The 20,391-nt window shown below is 35.3% G+C and overlaps 1 protein-coding gene across 2 annotated transcripts in view; it reads right to left on the reverse strand.

Annotated features, from left to right (window-relative positions):
* Window positions 1–50: 50 nt before the first annotated feature.
* LOC142977087 (uncharacterized) overlaps window positions 51–20,391 on the reverse strand; it is a 161,986-nt gene continuing 141,645 nt past the window's right edge. For both annotated transcript variants that reach the window (XM_076120804.1, XM_076120798.1), the window contains 2 exons: window positions 3,641–4,329; window positions 51–3,497 (listed from right to left, as the gene is read on the reverse strand). In XM_076120804.1, coding sequence (XP_075976919.1) covers window positions 3,387–3,497; window positions 3,641–4,329 — 800 coding nt within the window. In that variant the 3' untranslated portion in view covers window positions 51–3,386. The remainder of the gene's footprint in view (window positions 3,498–3,640; window positions 4,330–20,391) is intronic.

A 20,391-nucleotide genomic window follows, 5' to 3' on the forward strand; every position in this document is an offset into this window, starting at 1 on the left:
TCAAACTGCTATTCGGGATATACAGGGAAGATGTAAATAAAAGAGAATAATTTCCAAGTAAAAATATATTTAATGATACTAAATGTATTATTATAGTTTGGCTTAAGAACCAATTACACATTATCCGTGATCTACTTAGATTGGGGGTTTTTACGTTCCTTTCTACACACATAAAATATTTCCTAGCACCTCGTACCGGGAACTTTCACTGAACTTTAACAGTTCTTTTTTCTATGGCAACTATTATAAGTACAGATTACTATTGATAGTTTCAAAAACTATTAAAATATGTATCTCACAACACATTATTATTTAAAATTAAAGTACATTGAATCGTTATTACAAGGAAAAATGTGTCTGGCAATTCTAACATTTATGTTTATGTCATAAACCGAAGAGTAGGTACTTTTGTTATTATATTCTAGAACAAATACTTTAAACAAAACCTTGTTACGGCTACTACGTCAGGTTATAACGAAGGGCAACCCTTTACGCCTCGAAGCCCGGAAGTAGGTACCTTATTTCGATGCAGCTCTTAGCGGTTTAATATCAAAGTAACATGATTTTTAGATCAAGTCTCTGTGGTAACACTACAGAAGATTCTGGTGTACAACAAACACAATGCATTAGACAAGGCGGGACTACTTTGGATCTGCTCTCGTCTATATAATTGCTCATAATTAGATCCACCGTAGGTACTCCGAAGCATAATACAAAAGTATTAGAATTGCCAGACTGAATAATATTAAATTATGTTTACAATACTCCTTGAATACTTCACACGACACTTATTACACGTAAGAAATATTTATTTACAAATACACTAATTTTGATATGACTGATGAAATCATAATTATGTCGATTAAATATGTTATTTATTTGATAAAATTTGAATAAAACATTGCCAGGTAACAAAAAATAATGGCAACACAAACGCAATCAATGGACGGATGTAGAATCACAATTAAAATATTTAAATAAAGAAAAAATACGTAGATATTCAAATATTATGCCTTTAAAAATATTTTTATAGTATTTGTATCTAACTGAACATAACTGCATCAAATACATTTTAAACCATAAATTGGTATCATATTTATACAGCCAATACCAACGCAAAAATAATTTAAATAATCCATTACCTAATACAGTGAATTCAACAATACATTTAAAAAATAATCTTTGAAAATAATGCATTAAAAAAACAGAAATCCATACAAAAATACTAGAATGGCATAAACGGTCTATTTTGAATGATTACAGTTCATTGATAAAAATAAAATGACAATTTTAAAGCTATCACACATAGATTTTCCACGCTTATTAAAAATGATATATTGAGATCACATCCTTATAACTAAAGCCACCCATTCACGCTAAGACTAGTCGTTTGAATTTTATTTTGCGACAATTTTTTAGCCTATTTGCAAACACAGTTTTTAGCGCTTTATAACTTTAAGTGTCTGAAAATGCATACTAAATAAACACAAGAGGCAGGGAGACTGGCCAAAACGTGAGGCTTATAGCACATAGAACCAGAGACGACATTTGGGCGCACGTTTTTTCTAACTTTCCAAGGGTACCGGTGCAGTTGTAACTTGTTGTCATTAGCAATCTTTATCTTTATCTTTTTAATTTATTTTTTGCATTCAGCACACCATCGTGTTGCTATATTCAGACACATAAAGGTAAACGGCGTTTTATATTTCACCAGTTACAAATTCTCAATAATTTGTAAGATACTTTTAAAGTAAGTATTTGGTCTTAGCATGAACAGGTTAAACTATGATAAATGAATAAAATGTTGATGGAATTTATTTCGGAAAGGATATCAAGAATATTTCAAACTTACGTTAGGTCCTAATAGATTTATTTACAGAAACCTGTATTACGAACAATTTTGATACTCAATAAGCTTATAATAAACTTGGTTTATTTGTGTGTAGGAATTCAAACTTAATTTCGTGAAATCATTGTCATAACTAATACTGTATTACGCAAAGTCAATAATACTTGATCAAATTGATTTACAAAAATATGAAATTTACACGTAAAACAAAATATATTTATATACTGGGAAAAAATAAGAAATGTTTTCAGACAATGCGATTAAAATTACTGGCAGATAACATAAAATCTTAGGTCGTTTTAGTCGCAGTATCTAAATACATGTTTACACACTATACTTATATTTGATTGTAATGATTTTATAGTCCAACAACTTAATCGAGAGCCTTGTATTGATTATGATTTAGATCATCACTGACCCGCAGACTCTTACAGCTGACTGTTTGATACAGCTACTTTACTTTCAAAGTAGTCAGAATTATAATATAGATAAATCGCACATGCTAAGGCTCTCTACTTAGTTGTCCGACTAAAGGAGGAGCTATTACATCCTTCAAAACATAAAATAATAGCAGTATTATTTTATAGTTTTGAAATTATTATTTTTGCCTTGAAACAATGTCCTCATTACAATCAATTATTTTAATAGCATGTTCTTAAAATAATAAGTCTAAAGAAATTATCACAACAATAATAATATTTACAATTTCTAATAAACGTAGATCTAATATAAATTATTAACTACATTATTAAAAAATATCATAATTATTTTTTTATCTTACTTTCAAATTGTAGGTGTTGCTAGAATTAAAATTTTACACTCAAATAAAAACGATACGTATTTAGCACTTTATTTTAAGCACTATTTTTGAGAGCTGGTATCATCAACATATTGACTTAATATTAATTAAGTCCCATTAAATCATTATGATTTATAGGTCCTCTTAATTAGGCATTTGGCAAGACTTTTGTCTATGGCTTAAATTGCCAGTATTTGTTATGTCGATGAAGCCAGTAATTCTCATTTTATTTTCTTCTTAGGGGTTTTCATGAAGCCCTATTTATCAATCATAGGCCTTGTAATACTTGTAAAGAACTTCAATAGTTCCCATTTCATAAATTATATCATAATACATCAAGATTCTCGATGATTATCTAAATCATGATGGAAATTTCCAATCGTCCGTTTCAGTCAATTAAATTGTGATGTCAAAATTAACTTTTGCAATCAAGCCGAGTGGTATTCCACCACTTTAAGTCAAATTATACAGTCTTAATTTTAGAGAATTATCTCAAAAGACTAACTCATTTCCATACAACGATTACCTTCATCAATTCAAACAAAACTGTCACTCAAAGTGACGTCTCATGTCAATGTCAACTTGACAGTAGGTCTATTAAATCTATGGTCATATCTTTGTCTATAGTCAATTCCTGGATATTAGGCAGTATACAGAATATAGTTTATAAGTATACGGATTGTTCATTTAACAGATTCAGTGTGTACTATGCCACCGTCATCTTTTGTGGGTGAGAGATCAAAGTTTCGTGTGTTTCACCGTGTCCGTCCAGTAGTTTTGAATGGTCATCGCTTCTAATGAGTTCAGGAACGAATCGTTGTCCAGGCTGTACATTTCCTCCGAGTTATCCTGAAATTGAGACAAATTGAACATTAAAATTATTTTGGTCGTTACTTAATAATTTACAAAATATTATACCAATTAAAAAACACAGATGTTTGTAACTAAAGCTATTCAAAACTAGTTTATAAATTACACATTAATTAACTTACCCGTATCGTACTGTCATCCAGATATCCACTCGAATCAGGGTTCGAGCACTTGTCATTCAACGTCTGGGGCTTATTCAGGTACCTTCTTCTGTACAGGACGAAGGCCGTACTTCCAGCCAGCGCTGCCAGCACTAGCGCGGCAAACGAGATCCCTGCTATCGCCCCTGTGTCCATGCCCCCATCACCCTGGTCTATCACCCTTCTAGAAGACTCTATATTCGGAGGTATCCTCGTCTGCAAATAAGTAGTCTCCAACGACAAAGACTTCTCCGTTACTATCCTCGGGTCAGACAATGGCGGCGATCCAATACTACCTCCCCCATCCATCACAAAATCAGGTCTAGTCAGATTTCTCTTTTTCGCCGCAAACGTTGCGTTCTGCGTTTCAGTAAGGTTAGTATATGGGGCTATAGTTGCGTTTACGTTTACTGTTGTGTTTTTAACTTCTGTTATGTTAACTTGGGTCCATTGGATAGGCTGTGCTTCAACTGTTTCGTTGGTAAGTGTAGTATTAGTGTCTATTCTGTCTGTAGTGTTGTCTGTGGTGTTGAGTTGTGTGGTGGCTGGTGTCTTCGGGTAGTACATCGCTCGGCTCTGTCGGTCGGACAGTCGGTGCTCCACTTCTGTGTCCGTGGTTATATGCTGTAGTTCCTCTGACTGGGGCGCGGCATGGCTCACCCTGCTGCTCGCTGGAAAGAGAGAAAAAGACGTTAACAATCATAACGTAAGGCACGCCAAGGTAAAATGCGTGTTCGCGTTAATTCCTCTATCCTATGATTATATTAAAAATAGTTTAGAAGAACTTAAAACTGATATTATATACTTAATATCGCGGCAGTTATACCTAAAGGCGTAGGCAGAAGTAGAATCCACCCACGTTTCGCATTTACAAATGATATTATATAATAAGCACTTAAGCAGAGACAATAAATGATGTTATGAATTTGCAAAGATTGACTATTAGTAATTTTTTTTTTATCTGTATTCGTGACATTACTAGTGCCGGTGTTGGAAAAGTTGCTGTTTATATGCTTCATTACATAAGTGCATGTTTTACTACGCAAATTGATCCCATTGAGTGCGTTTATTGCACTTTCCATAGCCGATAGTACACAGTCAAGTATGTCAAGAACACTTGACAATGTTTATACAATAAAATCGATAGATACTACAAAGTTTCCGTATAACTGCATTAACATAATTGAAAACAGTTACAGCATTATGACATCAACAATAGATATTTTTAAAAAACCTACACGACAATAACACGACATTTAATTCGGTATGTGGGTTTCCTATACTAATTTCTATGGTAGGTACTTTTTATGAGTAGGTATAGTATAGTTAGACTTAAGACCGTACAAAACTGCAATCTCGAAAACACAAAGCTATATTAGCTCCCCAAGGTTTTCGAAGTCCCTGATCGCATCAACATTGGACGCTATGTTACCTCTCATGTAGGAGGTTCAGGTTCGCTAAGTCCCTGATCGCATCGACAGTGGCATTTGGCACCACCCTGTAGCTACGCCATTGACTTACTTACATTATTATATGAAATACTCGTGTTCGAAAATCATAAAGATATAATGCAGAAAATAATACATTCCATCTACAGCCTCCCAATTTTCAATTCCTCAAATCAAGCAGCTGAATAGTGAGCCAATCGGCTTTCCATTCCATAAATAAAAGGTTTTAAAAAACAGCAATAGTATTCAATCAAGGCCCTATACAGGCAGGCAGTGTCGGTCGGATTCGATTAAGATTTGTCGGGCCGCCTGTCGGGCCGCCCGTCGGGCCTGTCGGTCGTCCCACGCTTACGTCTGCCAATAGGAAGGAAATGAATGTTCTCACTCAGTTGAACATTGTATTGTGGTTGAAAGACGACATTTAAAATGACTTTTGTGGAATTTTGATTCAGTTGACGTATTTTGTGGTAGATAAAGGACGTTTTTCCTTCCTGGTGGTGCTATTTATCACTGATTATGATTGTATTTGGAATCATAAAATCATATATATTTAGCCATTATATAAAACTGAAATAAATGTTTCGAACTTCATTCGTGTTTTTAATAAACCTCGCTTAAGCTCAAATTAGTTAGTCAGTATTTTCTAAACCATGACAACTTCTGCTAAAGCAAGCTTACACCACGTCTATTAAAACGATAGCCCGTTCAATTGAAATAGCAAATCATTCACGTCTTTATTTACTTTTATGAATGTTATTCCCAACACGAAATATTGTAAAGCAATCACAAACTGTCGCTAGTGTCCCATGTATCCGAACGGCATTCCTGTCAACCCTTTCAGCGCAAACATGCATGAGGTTTTGCAATAGTGGTACGTGGCCATATTTTTCGGCTACTTATAAAGTCAGTGTACCACCAGTAGACAAATGTTTCTCCTGTGGAAATAGTCGCACTGATTTCTGTGTCAAAATACAGTAATTCGTAATTACATTAAACCATTTCGTAATACAAAGTTCTCATATAATTCCCACAAGGAACAGGTCACTGGGTTATCCATAGTGATTAATGTTCATCTGATAGCTTTGATGTTAACCCACGCACTTAATATCTGGCTGATTTATTACTTTACCTGTCAGCCTTCCAATACACTAGGATATTCTTGATGCAAGAGCGCGCGAGGCGATTTCCTAGACTCGAATTCCAGGCGTTTGACGTTACAAATTGCTTAAAAAAGTAGTTCTTGCAGAATACGCTAGTGGCGCTGAAATTTACCCGTCAGTTACTTGCCTGTTGATATTGGTAGGACATACCTCCGAGAGACGAGCAACATACAGAATTTAGATTAGGTTTTAAAAAGTATCTTTTCAATGACTGTAGAAAATCGCGCCCCTGGTTCACTGCTTACACTCATAATAGATTTGGTGTACCGAAAATGGTGTGATAATTTACAGTCTGGATCATTAATTTTTTGGTAAATTCAGGATTCAGGTCCCTCTGAGACTATAAATATTTATAGCAAAGACGCAAATTCTCATACTGTTTATATCCTACAATCCAGACTTTATTCCCAGCCTGGGAATTGTTTTATAGCACCAGAATTTATTCCAAAAGCGAGAACTGTCTCCTAACAAAACAAACTTGCATCTTCATACAATTTCACAATAATATTTTATACATATAATCTACGCTCAAAAGGGCATTCAACACTGACATTTGAAAATTCAGGTTATTATAGTGAAATAAGTACAATGTTCTATGCGAGAATGAGACAGACAATCTTTTCTATAGTGGTAGAATGGGATAGAAAGATAACCTTTAAAGCTATAATTTATATGGCTTGAAACTGGCAAGTATTCAAAGCGGTAGATTGTCCTTATTTCTCTTCCGCTAAGTTAAGATATAGGCTATTTGGAAAAGAGCACATGTTTTATATCTTTGTTATGGGAGATATGCCCTTTTAGAACTTGCACATTTAATAAGACTGGAAGCCGTTACTTGGTTATCTAGAGATCTTTTGTGATCACGTTAGTTAATATTATTAAGGATTTTATTTGAAGCGATAAAAGGCTCATATTTATAACCTTAATAGTATGTTTAACTGTCAGCTTAAGAATACGTTTACAATAAGTGATAGACTCCATATTACATAATCTTCAGATTTAATTTATAAATATGAGAACTTTGGTCCCTTTTAGAGAAAAGGTGTGATTTATGTATGTACTTACCTATAAATTATATGACAGAACATTAAAATTAAGAAATTACAAATCATTATTAACCGTACTGCTTAAACCATATTGCAGTCGATACTCGGAAAAACAAAACGCAAAAATCGCATCCCAATTTCCAAACTATAGTTTTATTCTCCAAAAAAATCGTGAATATCGCTTGAAAACTGTCCAATATTCGCATATAGTTGACTACAAAGCAGGGAGAGGCTTCATTGAACGGCAGGTCACAGCCGGGTCGAGGACAAGTCAAAAAAACTGAACAAAAAACCTCTTTGCTCTCTCGAACCAGTCGATGTCTATGACCTGTTTTTTTTTTAAAGAGTAATGAGAACGGAATGTTTGCTCATTTTATTTGTAGTTGGTAAGGGTTTGAGTGGACTAGTGGTTATTGGTGACCACGACGAGTAACACAATTGCGAGTTATACAATAAAAAAGGATATACATATGTCTTACTTAAGGTTAATGCTAGATAAAGTGACAGGAAATTAATAAAAACATCCGTCGAAATTTCATGCGATCTAAAAATAAACGAATAACTAATAAGTAGTGATTTAATTCATGCTTATACATGTGAAAGATTGTCTGTTATGTTTCCGCTACTAATCTGATAAACCGACCTCGATGAATTTATTATAACTCGGAGGTGTCGTGAATTGCGAAAAACTAGGATCAAAGTAGGTACATAGGTGTTTTTTAAATAAACCTTCGACGAGCATGAAATATGGGATGAAAGTTTTAAGCAAGCATTATTTCAAATCGGTTTTTAGTATGTTTGTTAAAGTCTCAAATACATAAGATTAATCCTTAATGCGGGAGTTGTAAAAAACAGATACTTAAATAAGGTTCTAAGTTCGTTTCAAAGGAAAGTTACTTAAGAACAAATGTGAGGAAGTTGATGAATGTTTAATGTTTCAAGATTATGTTCTCTCAAGTATAGTTAGGGATCTAGGGTCTTTTCTAATTTTGTCAACCTTTGATGGAAATCCGGTCTTTGGATAATGAGATCACGAAGTTAAGTACAGTTTGTTTGCTTAGTTTTATTAGATACGAAAGTTTAGTTTTTTGACAAACCTAAGTAGTAGTTTTTTTTTACACTATTTTATTCTCCCGAACCAGGAGTTCTTAAAACAACAAAATTGACAGGATCCAAAGTCCCTAGCTCGAACTTGGCTAGTGTGAAGAACTCAACCCAAGAACTTATATCTCGCCCATTCCGAGAAGACCTTTGAGTAACAGTGGGACCGTAATAGGTTTTTTTATTAACTAAATGCAAAAGTAGGCGCGTCTGATAGTTACGCTTTCAAGTAAAAAAAAATACGTTAAATTAAGTCTCTAAACCCCGGTTTCTCAGATACATTTATAGCGTATAAATTCATATAAAAAACGCAATTAAAGATAATAACTAACGCTAAATTTACTCAGAAACCAGGATTAAGAGAGATAATTTACACATTCACTATGCGTAAGGATATAACTCACACATTACATATACCTACTGTATAATCTCTGTAGATAATACAGTAGGTATAGCTACAAGTAAAAACGGCACTAGATAATGCCTTTAGCTTTGCTAAAGTACATCTGGTTATATCGATTGAGTACAGACTTTAGGCAATAAAGCAGTGCCATTAACAAGTAATCAAGGGATTGTTTGAGTTGGCGCGAGTTTCAAGGTCCCGTGTAATTGGTGGCGGTCGAGCTGTTTGTCTTTCTGTCTGTTTATCTTAGTGTTGATGTTACGACTTCAGGCTTTGAGCCAGTGTCAATAGTATCAATCAATTTCGGTGTGTAATTATTAAGTTTTATTTGTTTTTCTTAAAACTCGTATTATTGCTTTCAAATAATTTGTGGGTGTAATTATGAAATTAAGCTAACATTTTTCAGTGTTTAAAATACAGTTCCGCATTTTTCCTTGCTTAGCTCATTCATAAGTAGTCATAGTTTTATCACTACATGTTTTAAATTAAAGCCTCTTTGCCGCGTCTATTTGTCTGTTCGCGACTAACTCAAAATCGAACGAATTTTCATGCAGTTTACACCAATAGAAACACCGTGAAAGGTTATAGTGAACAATATCACAAGAAACATTTTAACCTGGTCGAAGCCGGGGCTGGCTGCAGTTGTAGTTTATCTATAATATATCAGCTTAGCCATTCTTCCAAGCTATGTTGGAGTCGGCTTCCAGTCTCACCGGATGCAGCTGAATACCAGTGTTTTACATGGAGCGACTGCCTATCTGACCTTCGCAACCCAGTTACCTGGGATAACACGATATCCCTCGGAAAGACTGGTTGTCAGACTTTCAAGCTTCTGACTACTGTTAACGACTGTCAAAGATCTTCGAAAATGACAGCCGGGACCCACAATTTAACGTGCCTTCCGAAACACGGAGGAACTCGATATGTATAAGATGGCCGAGGTTGATTTGTGGATGGGGTCATCCACAAATCAACCTCGGCAAGCATGGATTAACCTCAGAGATCGATCCGTGCGGCTGTTGTTAACTAAGCCACGAGCTCCTCTTGTAGTTTATCTATAAACTACCACTAATAAGGAACTTTATAACATGCACGCACACAAATTCTAACCATGAAGTAAACTTAGAAATTCGGATGTATTGCACTAGTACTTCCCCCCGCATTCACTCGTCTATAATTACCATGTCAACTGTAAAACGAATGCGCTTTTTAACCCAAAAAACGCGTCCTGATTCCGTAACCTGATTTCGTTTAAAAAACTCTGGTATTTACACTCTATTTAAACAACATGTACGGCTTTGGTACACAAAAAAGTGCCCTAGAAAACCTAATCCAGTTGAGTGCATTTTTTTTGAAAACATACGGGTGTAAATCATTGGCAGGTACGCTGTTAGCATATTTTAGAAACCTTTTTTTAAAGCTATAGTGCTTCCTATTTAGTATGACGTTGGAAAGGTTTTCTTAAAATCGGCGACGTTGTACTAGTCAGACTAATAATGTAAATAGAATATTATTTTGCTATAATCGCAACACTCTGATTTTGCAATCTTTCAGGAACTATTAAGCTAAACAGTTTCCAATGCTTATATGCTCAATACGCTTATTAAACTTTTAGGTATTACAAAATATGGAGTAAATCGTGAATAGTTTAAATAAAAAACATTAAACTTCACAGGTTGGTGCTTTAAAAATTTATACACTTGTCAACTAAATATTTCATTAATTAAATATGCAATAAAAATAGACCTTTTACAATTTTTAGCCTCAAACCCACTAGGCCAGCGTACTATTTGCTAATGCTATTTAAATCTTTCGCAACAGAGTGGCAGTCATTTATGGTGTGACTATATAGTGATCAAAGTTGTTCCTCAGCTGCCTCGGCCGTTCTGCTAGAAGGCCTCAGACATGGCTTGAGAGTCTGGAGTAAAGTTTATTTAATAACTACGAGTATAACAAATCCAATGAACAGTGTCGAAACACAGTATCAGAAGTACGCGCGTAAGACGCGTCACGGTCCGCGTACTATTGACATAATGTAATTACAATATTAATTACTAGCGCACCAGTTGTAATTGTTGTACGCGCATGGGATACTCGTAATGTACTGTAACATACTCTGATGTAATTTGATGTAATCGTTACATCATTTATGTAATAATATGTAAGTGATATGAATATTTATGGTTTTTATATCCAAATAAGAAGACAATCTTTTGTTACCTTAATATTTTTTTTAAAAACCTGTTAATGTCCCAATGCTGGGCAAGGTCCACCAAGCTGGCTCAGTGCGGGTTGGGGACATGGTTTCATCATGATGTTTTCCTTCACCGTTAAAGCAAGTTTCCTGAGCGCATGGAAAGTCCTCAACCCGCACTTGGCTAGTGTGGTGGACTCAAGTCTAAAAACTCCTTCAATTGGGGAGGAGACTCTCACCCAGCAATGGGACTGGAATTACTTACATATCGAATATATTTCATCAATATTATATGTACATATTTTTTAATCTCTGACATTATTATACCTTCTTGTTACGACATGTTTCTACATTGACTCATACAATGATGACATGTCGTTAGATACATTTAGTCATCACAATCGTGACAAAGTACATCAATTGTGAATAAAACCTGTTGCCTAGGTGTTCTTAAGGTAAAATATATGGGTGTTTTACAGGGAAATATATGTGAATTTCCGCTGAAGGGTGAGTAACCATTCCCATTATTAAAAGTAGAGAATCTGCTTTGAAAAATGTGAAATTTAATAACGAAAATCACAAGATGTATGGATGTAAATGAGGCAAGAGAAGTTTTTAAGGATCGTACCAAGTGGCGTTTTTGGTCTTATGGTCAAATGGCATGATATTATGTATGTATGTAGCGAAATTTTATTAGTACTTTTTGACAAAATCGCAGCCACACAAATGTATCAAATCATTGTTTATATTCGGTTTAACTGATGCATAATTTTTAGTTTGCTTAATATTTTAAAATGCTTCAACTGCTATTTCAACAAAATTCTAAAATACGGTAACATTTTCAACTTTTCAACAACACACCGTCTAACAAAGAACTACAGACGAATCTTTATGCAACTGTCAGACGTTCCCGCCACCAATACGCTCCCCTATATTCCCAAACAACAAAGAACTAGACCAGTAACAAGATTAAAACGTCAATGTGCACAAAAATAGAATTCTTACGACTGCTGTAAAGGCAGAAGACTTGTTATGTGGGTCGAGACGTCATGTGCAAGTTGTTTCTTATTTTCATCATGCTCGGAAATGGGGACGCTAAATGTTTGGTGTCAACATTCACTGGGTATTCGGGTCATGTCAGTTTCGTGTTCCCGAAAATGTTTGAAAACATGTCTTTTGGGAAAATATTGTTTTGACTATTATTGTTTTATGTGTTCGTAAACACGCTATGAATGATGTGCAATAAATAGGTACATTTGGACTGCCTCCTTGGCGCAGTGGTTTAGGTCACCACCCCGCTACCATTGCGTCGAGAGGTCGTAGGTTCGATCCCCACACGGGACAATTATTTGTATGATCACAAATAGTTGTTTCGGATTTGGTTGTACTTTGTGTCCGTTGTTTGTATGTTTGTTAGAAATCCCCGCGACACAAGAGCAATTCTTAGTAAGGAAGTTGTCTTTAAAAAGAAAACGAATAGGTACCAGCTGCAAGAGCCGCTCGTCTCTGACAGTTTAGGCACATATTATGTTGTGAAACACTTCAGTCACATTGATTTCGCAATACAATTCGTAAATATAACACCATCAGTGATTTAGTACCCGTATTTATAAGCGATGGGAACGCACAGGTCATTAACCCAGATCTTTTGATTGATATTAGTCACACGCGCTGTGATCACTTTATAAACGGTTGCACAAACTTTCATTTATATGTGTTAGCAATTGATGATTGAGTTAAGAATTGAAGAGAAATTGAAATGTTTCTTTTGTTATTGACGCTTGATGGGTAATAGTATTGTGTAGTTTCTGTAGTTAATACGAAAGTAGTGTCATTTTACGTGGCTTGAGTACCTAGCCTAGATGCACGGGATGTCTAAAAAAATTAGTCCAATTCCTGTACGTTTTTGAAGAACAGTAATAGCTTTCGGGCCCTATTATACATAGTACATACATAGATTTCAGATAGATAAACATGCAGCTCCATCGAGACTTGGCTACGTAAGTAGTTGACACCGTTCTAAGTCAAGACAAACAAACCAATGAACTAACGCAGTTAAACCTTGCATGCCTGATAGTTTCTTAAATAGTTTTGAGAAAATGTACCGTCCCAAATGCTTTTGGCCATTCATTTCCTTAGTACCCAGCTGTGTTTAAACACATCAGCATATAATATACTTCGCTTTAACACTGTTGTAATACCGAGCATGACGCCCCCGTCATGCGTCATGTCCGTCATGTCCTGAAGCGGTGTAACTGACGTTTAATTAAAGAGACCGTCCCGAGGGAAATACTACCGTATATAGTTATTCTACTTTACATGTAAATTAAAGAAAAACCGTCACCTTTGTACAGCGGCCATTTTGAAAATGTTTTTTCATTGTTACTTTTGCGGAAAAAGAACATGTTTTATACGTGAATGCGATTAAATTGAATAATTTACATTTGTTTGAAGGTAGATAAATTAAAGTGTCGTTTGAATTGCTAATGTGTTACAAAGAAAATGCGTACTTTATTTTACTAAAGGCGTTAACGGAACTTATTTGAAATAATACCTCCCAATTCACGCGGTATTTTTTTTACAAAAAAAGTACACACTGAAACATTCATGTTTGTTCTTGTGAAGACACAACTGGTAACCACAAAAAAAAATTATAGCCTATATTAGAGCCTTCAACTATCTACGTGATACATTTCACCAAAACCTACTCAATGATTAAGTTTATTCATCCCTTTCATAAATCCTTAGCCAATCTTTGAAATACACCTTTAATTTACCTTGCTATCTTTGCAGCTTTTATCCCCTCATCCGGGTATTCTAATCACCTTATTTATTAAACCCCAACCCAAATTCAACCCTAATGTAAAAGTAAACAAAATAACCACATACTTAACTAGTAATCCCGGGTATCGTACCGGCGACCCGGCGATTGCGCTATTACTGTAATCACTGGGCCTAACGTATCGTAATCACTGCGCTCACGTGACTACGCACTATGTTACAACGGAGATAAGGATTCAGTTACACCCACATTTTTTCTTCTGCTTTTTTTTATAGACAACTCCCACACTACGAATTGCTCTTGAGTCGCGGGGACTTTTACAAACATACAAACAACGGACAGAAAGTACAACCAGACCCGAAACAATTATTTGTGGATCGCACAAATAATTGGGGTGTGGGAATTGAACCCACGACCTCCCAAGGCAATGGTAGCGGCGTGGCGACCTAAACCACTGCGCCAGGGAGGCAGTCGAAGTCGGTATGAATTTTACTTGCAACCAAGGCTGACTAAATGTATGGATGTGAATGAAGAAAAGGAAGTATGTAACGATCGTACCAAGTCGCGTTCTCTAGTCTCCGCCTACCCCTATGTGAATACGAAAAGAAGTGAATAGGTAGGTGGTCACCATGCAAGGGTCGTTGGTTTGATTTCTACAGGTACATATTAATGTGATTTATACGCTGTCCTAGGTCTAGATATTTGAAAAAAAGTAAGTGTAGAAGTTGCTTTTCAGAAATAAATAAAAATAAACTTCGACAATATCAAACTTTCAGCACTAAGGAAGACAACGTGCCGACTAGAGAAGAAGAGAGAGAGAAAGAGAAATTAACTCGAACCTTTTCAAATTTTGATACGATTATATGCAAATAGAACTGTAACAAAATGTACTACTAACTTATCTTTTTACCAAAGAAAAACCTATTCAATGTACAGTCAGTTCGTATTACTATTGTCATACATCTATGTACTACATAAATTCAGGTCCAATGTGTATTCAACCCTAAAGGGTTTTTTGCTATTAATGAGCTGAACGGGTGTAAGGATCGAGGGTGGATATCGTACAGGGGGTGATTTGTAGTTAGCGGATGAATTGTACTGCGACCCGGATTAGAGACAATAATGTGGGCTATAATTAAAAGGTTAGCTGGTACAGATAAGAAAGTAAGTATTACGTATAGTTTTTGCTTGAATGAGTTTGGATTTAACGGATTGTTATGTTGTCCAAAAAAATTATAGTTGCTGGAGATGAGAGTATTTTTCAGTTCGTGTTTTCAGGGTTCTTTTTTCAAGTATATTTTCCCCCGCAGTATATTTTTATACATACACAAAATCACGCCTTCTTTTCATAGGCAGTGCCCAGAAAATAGAGGTATAACAATATATTTTCAGTATAAGGGAAAAGTTCAACTAAATGAATAAGGAAACCGTTTTATTTATTTATTATTAAAGGCATGTCAACAGTATAAACACAAACATTTAAATAAAACATAAAAAATGAAATAAATGGGCGTGTGCTATAACTATATGTTTTGATCAAACATTGTCATTGCAAAAATTACAGCTGACTTCAGAGAAAAATAAAATACGAAGTCTCATCAAAATAAGTCCAGCAGTTCACACGTGACAGCTACACAAATAAACAGCCAGTAACAATAATATAACAGTATCAATATCTAGTCTAAACAAGCTGATATCGTTTGTATTACTCGTGGTATTATGCAGTGTTATGACGTCATAGTACTTGTACGATAGTAATGCAACGATATTGAATACTCGAGTGCTTCTATATTAGGTGCTAGGAAAACAAGATGGAATATAGAAATGAAAACGTGCTGGCAAACGAAGTGACGCTTATATAAATCAGTCGTTTGTAGTGACTTGGAATAAATCTTTCTTTAGGTCTAGAATCATTTATGGTACCATTACACCCCTCTTTCTTTGTCGGGGGTTAAAAACATAACCTATGTGAAATATTACATGCCTCCTACTCAAACAGTCGGTTCTAGTTGGTATCTATCGATAAAAAGGATCTGGATTGCTAATAGCACCAGCAAAGTGCTAAATTAAAAAAAAAACAGATAAAATATTTACTATTTTCAGTTACCCAGAGTTGGCTGAAGTGCCCCTTATGAGATTATCGTCTCACCCCTATTACCTGAGACTTATAGTATAAACACCGAAACATGAGCTTATTTCATAATTTTCCCGACACCTTAGAGTATAAATATAGCCGTGAAGCTATAAATAAAAACGTATAACACTTAGCAACAAACAACCACATCTTAGTCAGCAATACGACACATGATACATCGGTCACGGCTCAGCGGTTAGAGCGATCATTGTAACAAACGTCTGACTAGACGGATTTATTTACATCAAACATGCACATACATATGTTATGTAAGTGTCGTTGTATCTCAGGTAATTGACAACGAAAGTGAAATTGGTTTATATTGCAACGTTCAGTGATTTTTGTTAAGGAAAAATGGTAAGAGATTGGTTTAATGTTTTTGGTTTTTAGTATATTATGTAGTAGGAGACAGGAAAATAAAGAAAGCGGTAGTATTTCGATCCGTAATTGGTTATTTTTAATATTTTCAGATTTAATGCTAAATTTCTTGCCGTGATACTTTCAAAACTTAAATTTACAGATATATGAAATTATTTCTCTTTCTTTCTTTCTTTGGTATTCCAATTAATACACCAGGACATAAATTTACGTTTTCTCGTTCTTATATTTCGGTTATGTTCCAAAGCATTGTATCTTAGTGAGCATTGGTCAATTAACACAAAACCTCCTCAACGAATTGTTCTATCAAATAAAGAGAGCCATACGAAAAATTATAGTTCTCTAGTTTCTGTGTTTGCAAATCGACAAATATCGGGCGGGAAACGTAAGTTTTAATATTAAAAAAAAAACATTGTATACTCTATGAAAGAGCTAAACATTTTTTTAATTCGCATTACATACAGCCGTAATTAATTTGGATCATTGACCTATCTCACAAAGACTTCTTAGAATACGACCTCCGTACAAACATGTAGCCTAGCATAGTTTAATAGATCCAGTGAACGGAAAGATGAGATAACGATGTGTGTTTTTGCTTTACTTCCACTAAACATATGAGGGTAACAGGCCGTGGCTAAATACTGGGTGTTCACGCTTCAGACTTTTCAAGGTTGAAGATTTAGACTAGTGTGACTTACAAAACAGACTTTAAAGTATTAACAGGTTGAATACAAAGCCTAAGCGAAGTCGATCGTAAAACAAAGTAAAAAAAAATTGTATCGCTAGGTATTTTTACTTTGTAAGAAGTTATCTTGTAACTATTGAAATAAGTATTGAAGCCCTGCCGTAATAACTGTAGTGCGGCGTGTGGTGGGTTCGAATCTCACCGGGACAAATGTTTGTGTGATGAGCACGAGTATCTGTTCTGAGCCTGGTTGTTAATTTATCTATATAAGCATGTATTTAGCTCTGCCTAGTTTGGAATTAAATGACCGTGTGTGAGTTGTCCAATGATATTTATATTTATAATATAAGAAGGCTAAATCATTGCTGAATAAATGATGATGCATTTACAAACGAAAATAACCGTAACACCGTAGTGCGCCGAATGAAATCCTACAATTTTTATGTCTATTGTCTTACTAATACACGTCGACTAAACCTTGCTAAGTTAAACTGTGTTTTGCCACTTTCAATCAATTTTGAAACATTATAGGAGTGAAAATTATTAGCAAGACAGCTATTACTTATGTCCTATGCAATTCTTTAAATTACCATCAGGTAAATTATGTAAAGACCACGCACTATTAATTACTGCCAGAACGATATTAGCATAGTAGTATATATGTATGTACTTTTCAAACTTATTTGTATTAGTAAGAAATATTGCTTGATCTTAAATTTGTTTAACACATTTCTTGAGGCATACAAAGTCCAACCCCACTTGGCCAGCGTGTTAGACTCAAGGCCTAACCCCTTTTTCGTTCGGGAGGAAACTCTTACCCAGCATGGGACAGTAATGGGTTCAAAATAAATTTATTATGAAAATAATAAGAATCAATCATTATAATTTAGATAAATCGTGCATGAAAGGCTATCTAGTTGTCGGACTCTCAGCATTTTATTCGTACACCGCACTGCGCTCACCGGTCGGTAAACGATCTGTGGTTTAAGCAACCCTTGTCGCGGTCATTCTATAGATGGGTGACCGCATAGTGGTATTTGAGCTGGGCGTCTCCGTGCTTTGGAGGGCACGTAAAAAGTCGGTCCCGGTTGTTTTCAATTAAGATAACAGTCGTTAAGCCATGTCAAAGGCCTTCGAGCGGCTTGAACAACTTTGACACTAGGTTGACCACTAACCATACGACAAACAACAACAACAACCCTACACTGTCACTTGTTAGATACGTGTTAGAATAAAATAACACGATTAAGCATTACTTAGTTATCGCATTTACTCAGAACCGTACGCAGTGAGTGGACATAAGCTGGAAACCTTATGCATTTGTAATGTGATTTATGTTCATTCAAATGCAATGTTAAATAGGCTTCTACTTGACACTTTGTCAAGGTTAAATCTACTTTAAACATAAGTGACAAACGCAATAATACATTATTTTTTTTAGCCTGGTTTCCGTTTGTCTCCTAGAAACAATGAAAGGCCGATAGGGTATCGGAAACCTTGAGTATTTGGTCGTATTTATAGTCCGAACGGGTCTTGTCCAATACTGGTCCACACCGCGGTAGACTCAGGTAAATGTAGAGACGAGACTCGATTCACTGCTGCCTATTACTAGATAACTTAAAAGAAAAGAAGCCGTTAGACTTAACACTGCTTAAGGCACCATTTATCCGCAGAACAAACTATGCTTCCTGTCTTTCTGCCAAGATTTGCTCATATCTTCTTCAATTGACTTTTGAATACAAAGAAGTATTTAATTAACTTAAGTCTAAAATATCCAAAACGTACGGTACGAAACCGGCAGTCCTGTATGACAAGATGTCTTGTATGGACGAGAATGAAGCGAAGGAAGTTTTTAAGGATCGTAGCAAGTAACGCTCTTCGGTCTCTCCCTGGCAAGCAAAAAGACGTGCTTCTATTCTATGTATGTACGTATGTCCTTGTCGTGGTCAGTCGTGGACAGTACATAAAGGACTTTCGCTACGTCGCCAATAACTCACATAACACGCAAGTAATTCGTGCAACGTGGGCGTGAACACGATACCTTTTATCATAATCTATGTCCACGTGTCGTGACGTCACGCAGGCAGCCCAGTCAGGTGTCAGAACAAGGTCAGTCAAGGTCGGGTGAAAATAAAAGGGTAATCTATTCGTGGTTTATTTATGACACTGCAGTTAGGTATTGATGATGTCTAAGGCGCAGTGGTTGGATTTGTCAGTGAGTCTTTACTGATAGTGGATAAAGCGATTTTTATGAGGTTTTCAGAAGGTAGTTTAAAGATTGTTCGATGATTGACTGTTGTCCTGGTCACCTGGTCACGAATGAAATAAGACAGGGATGACTGGCGTAAATCTCGAGCAATGGATATAGAAAATCTGTTAATAATGATGATGAAAATATTTCGTCAGATAATTATTTTGTAAAAGCGAAAAAAGAAAAGAATAACTGTTAATCAGAATGATGACGGTAAACAAGGCCTTGTGTGATAGAATTATGGAACTAGCATCATGTTAGAGCGAAAACCGAAAGGGATTGCTCCACGATTAAGTCCTAACAAAGGATAAACTCAAATTATTTAATGCTCAAAACTTACAATGACATTTGATAAAATACTTCTTAAAACAAAACAAGTAACCTTCTCAAGCTATTAATATTAATCTCTCAGTTAATTACTTAACAGATACATATATGATACAAATACATAATAAAGTATGCTGAGAACGTCACAATAATATCAGCCATTTGTCCCTGAGCGAGCCTTTTACTTCAAATGTCAATACGTGACCGCTCAAATGTGTCAATATTATTCTTCCTACAATAAATACTATACTTTGTAATGTTTATATACAAAAAAATATTAAGATTTTAATGGTTGACTGTCTCTGTGGCACAGTCGGTACTGTATACGAGCCGTGCAGAGGTCTTGGGTTCAATTTTATTTCCCGGTTCGAATATTGGTATTTTCTTTCTCTCAATAGTATCCTGGAGTTTGGTAACAAGCCCAGTATAAGGTTATAGGGTGGTCTCATATTACATGGGATTAGAGTTGTGTTGCATTTATTGACGAAACAGAGTGAATCTGATTTCAGAGGAAGTAAATAAATATATAATAATTTAGGTATCGATGCAGTATACATTGTGTAATAAAGCGGAGTAAATATTCTTTTTGGCTATAGATCATAGAGTACGCCGAAATTATTTAGATTACTATACTCCATTTTAGAGGTTGGCAATCCTAAATAGGAGTAACATTGTTAGTCGCAAAACGTGGGTGTATTACAATTCTGTTTACACCTATCAGTATAACAGTCGTGATGTTATGTACATTAAAATATACAAACGCGGCCTGAGTTTCGGCAACTAGTTTGTATATTATACTATGTTATGGTCATTCCATCAATCTA

Source organism: Anticarsia gemmatalis, chromosome 1 (assembly GCF_050436995.1).
Source record: "Anticarsia gemmatalis isolate Benzon Research Colony breed Stoneville strain chromosome 1, ilAntGemm2 primary, whole genome shotgun sequence".
Taxonomy (NCBI): Eukaryota; Metazoa; Arthropoda; class Insecta; order Lepidoptera; family Erebidae; genus Anticarsia; species Anticarsia gemmatalis.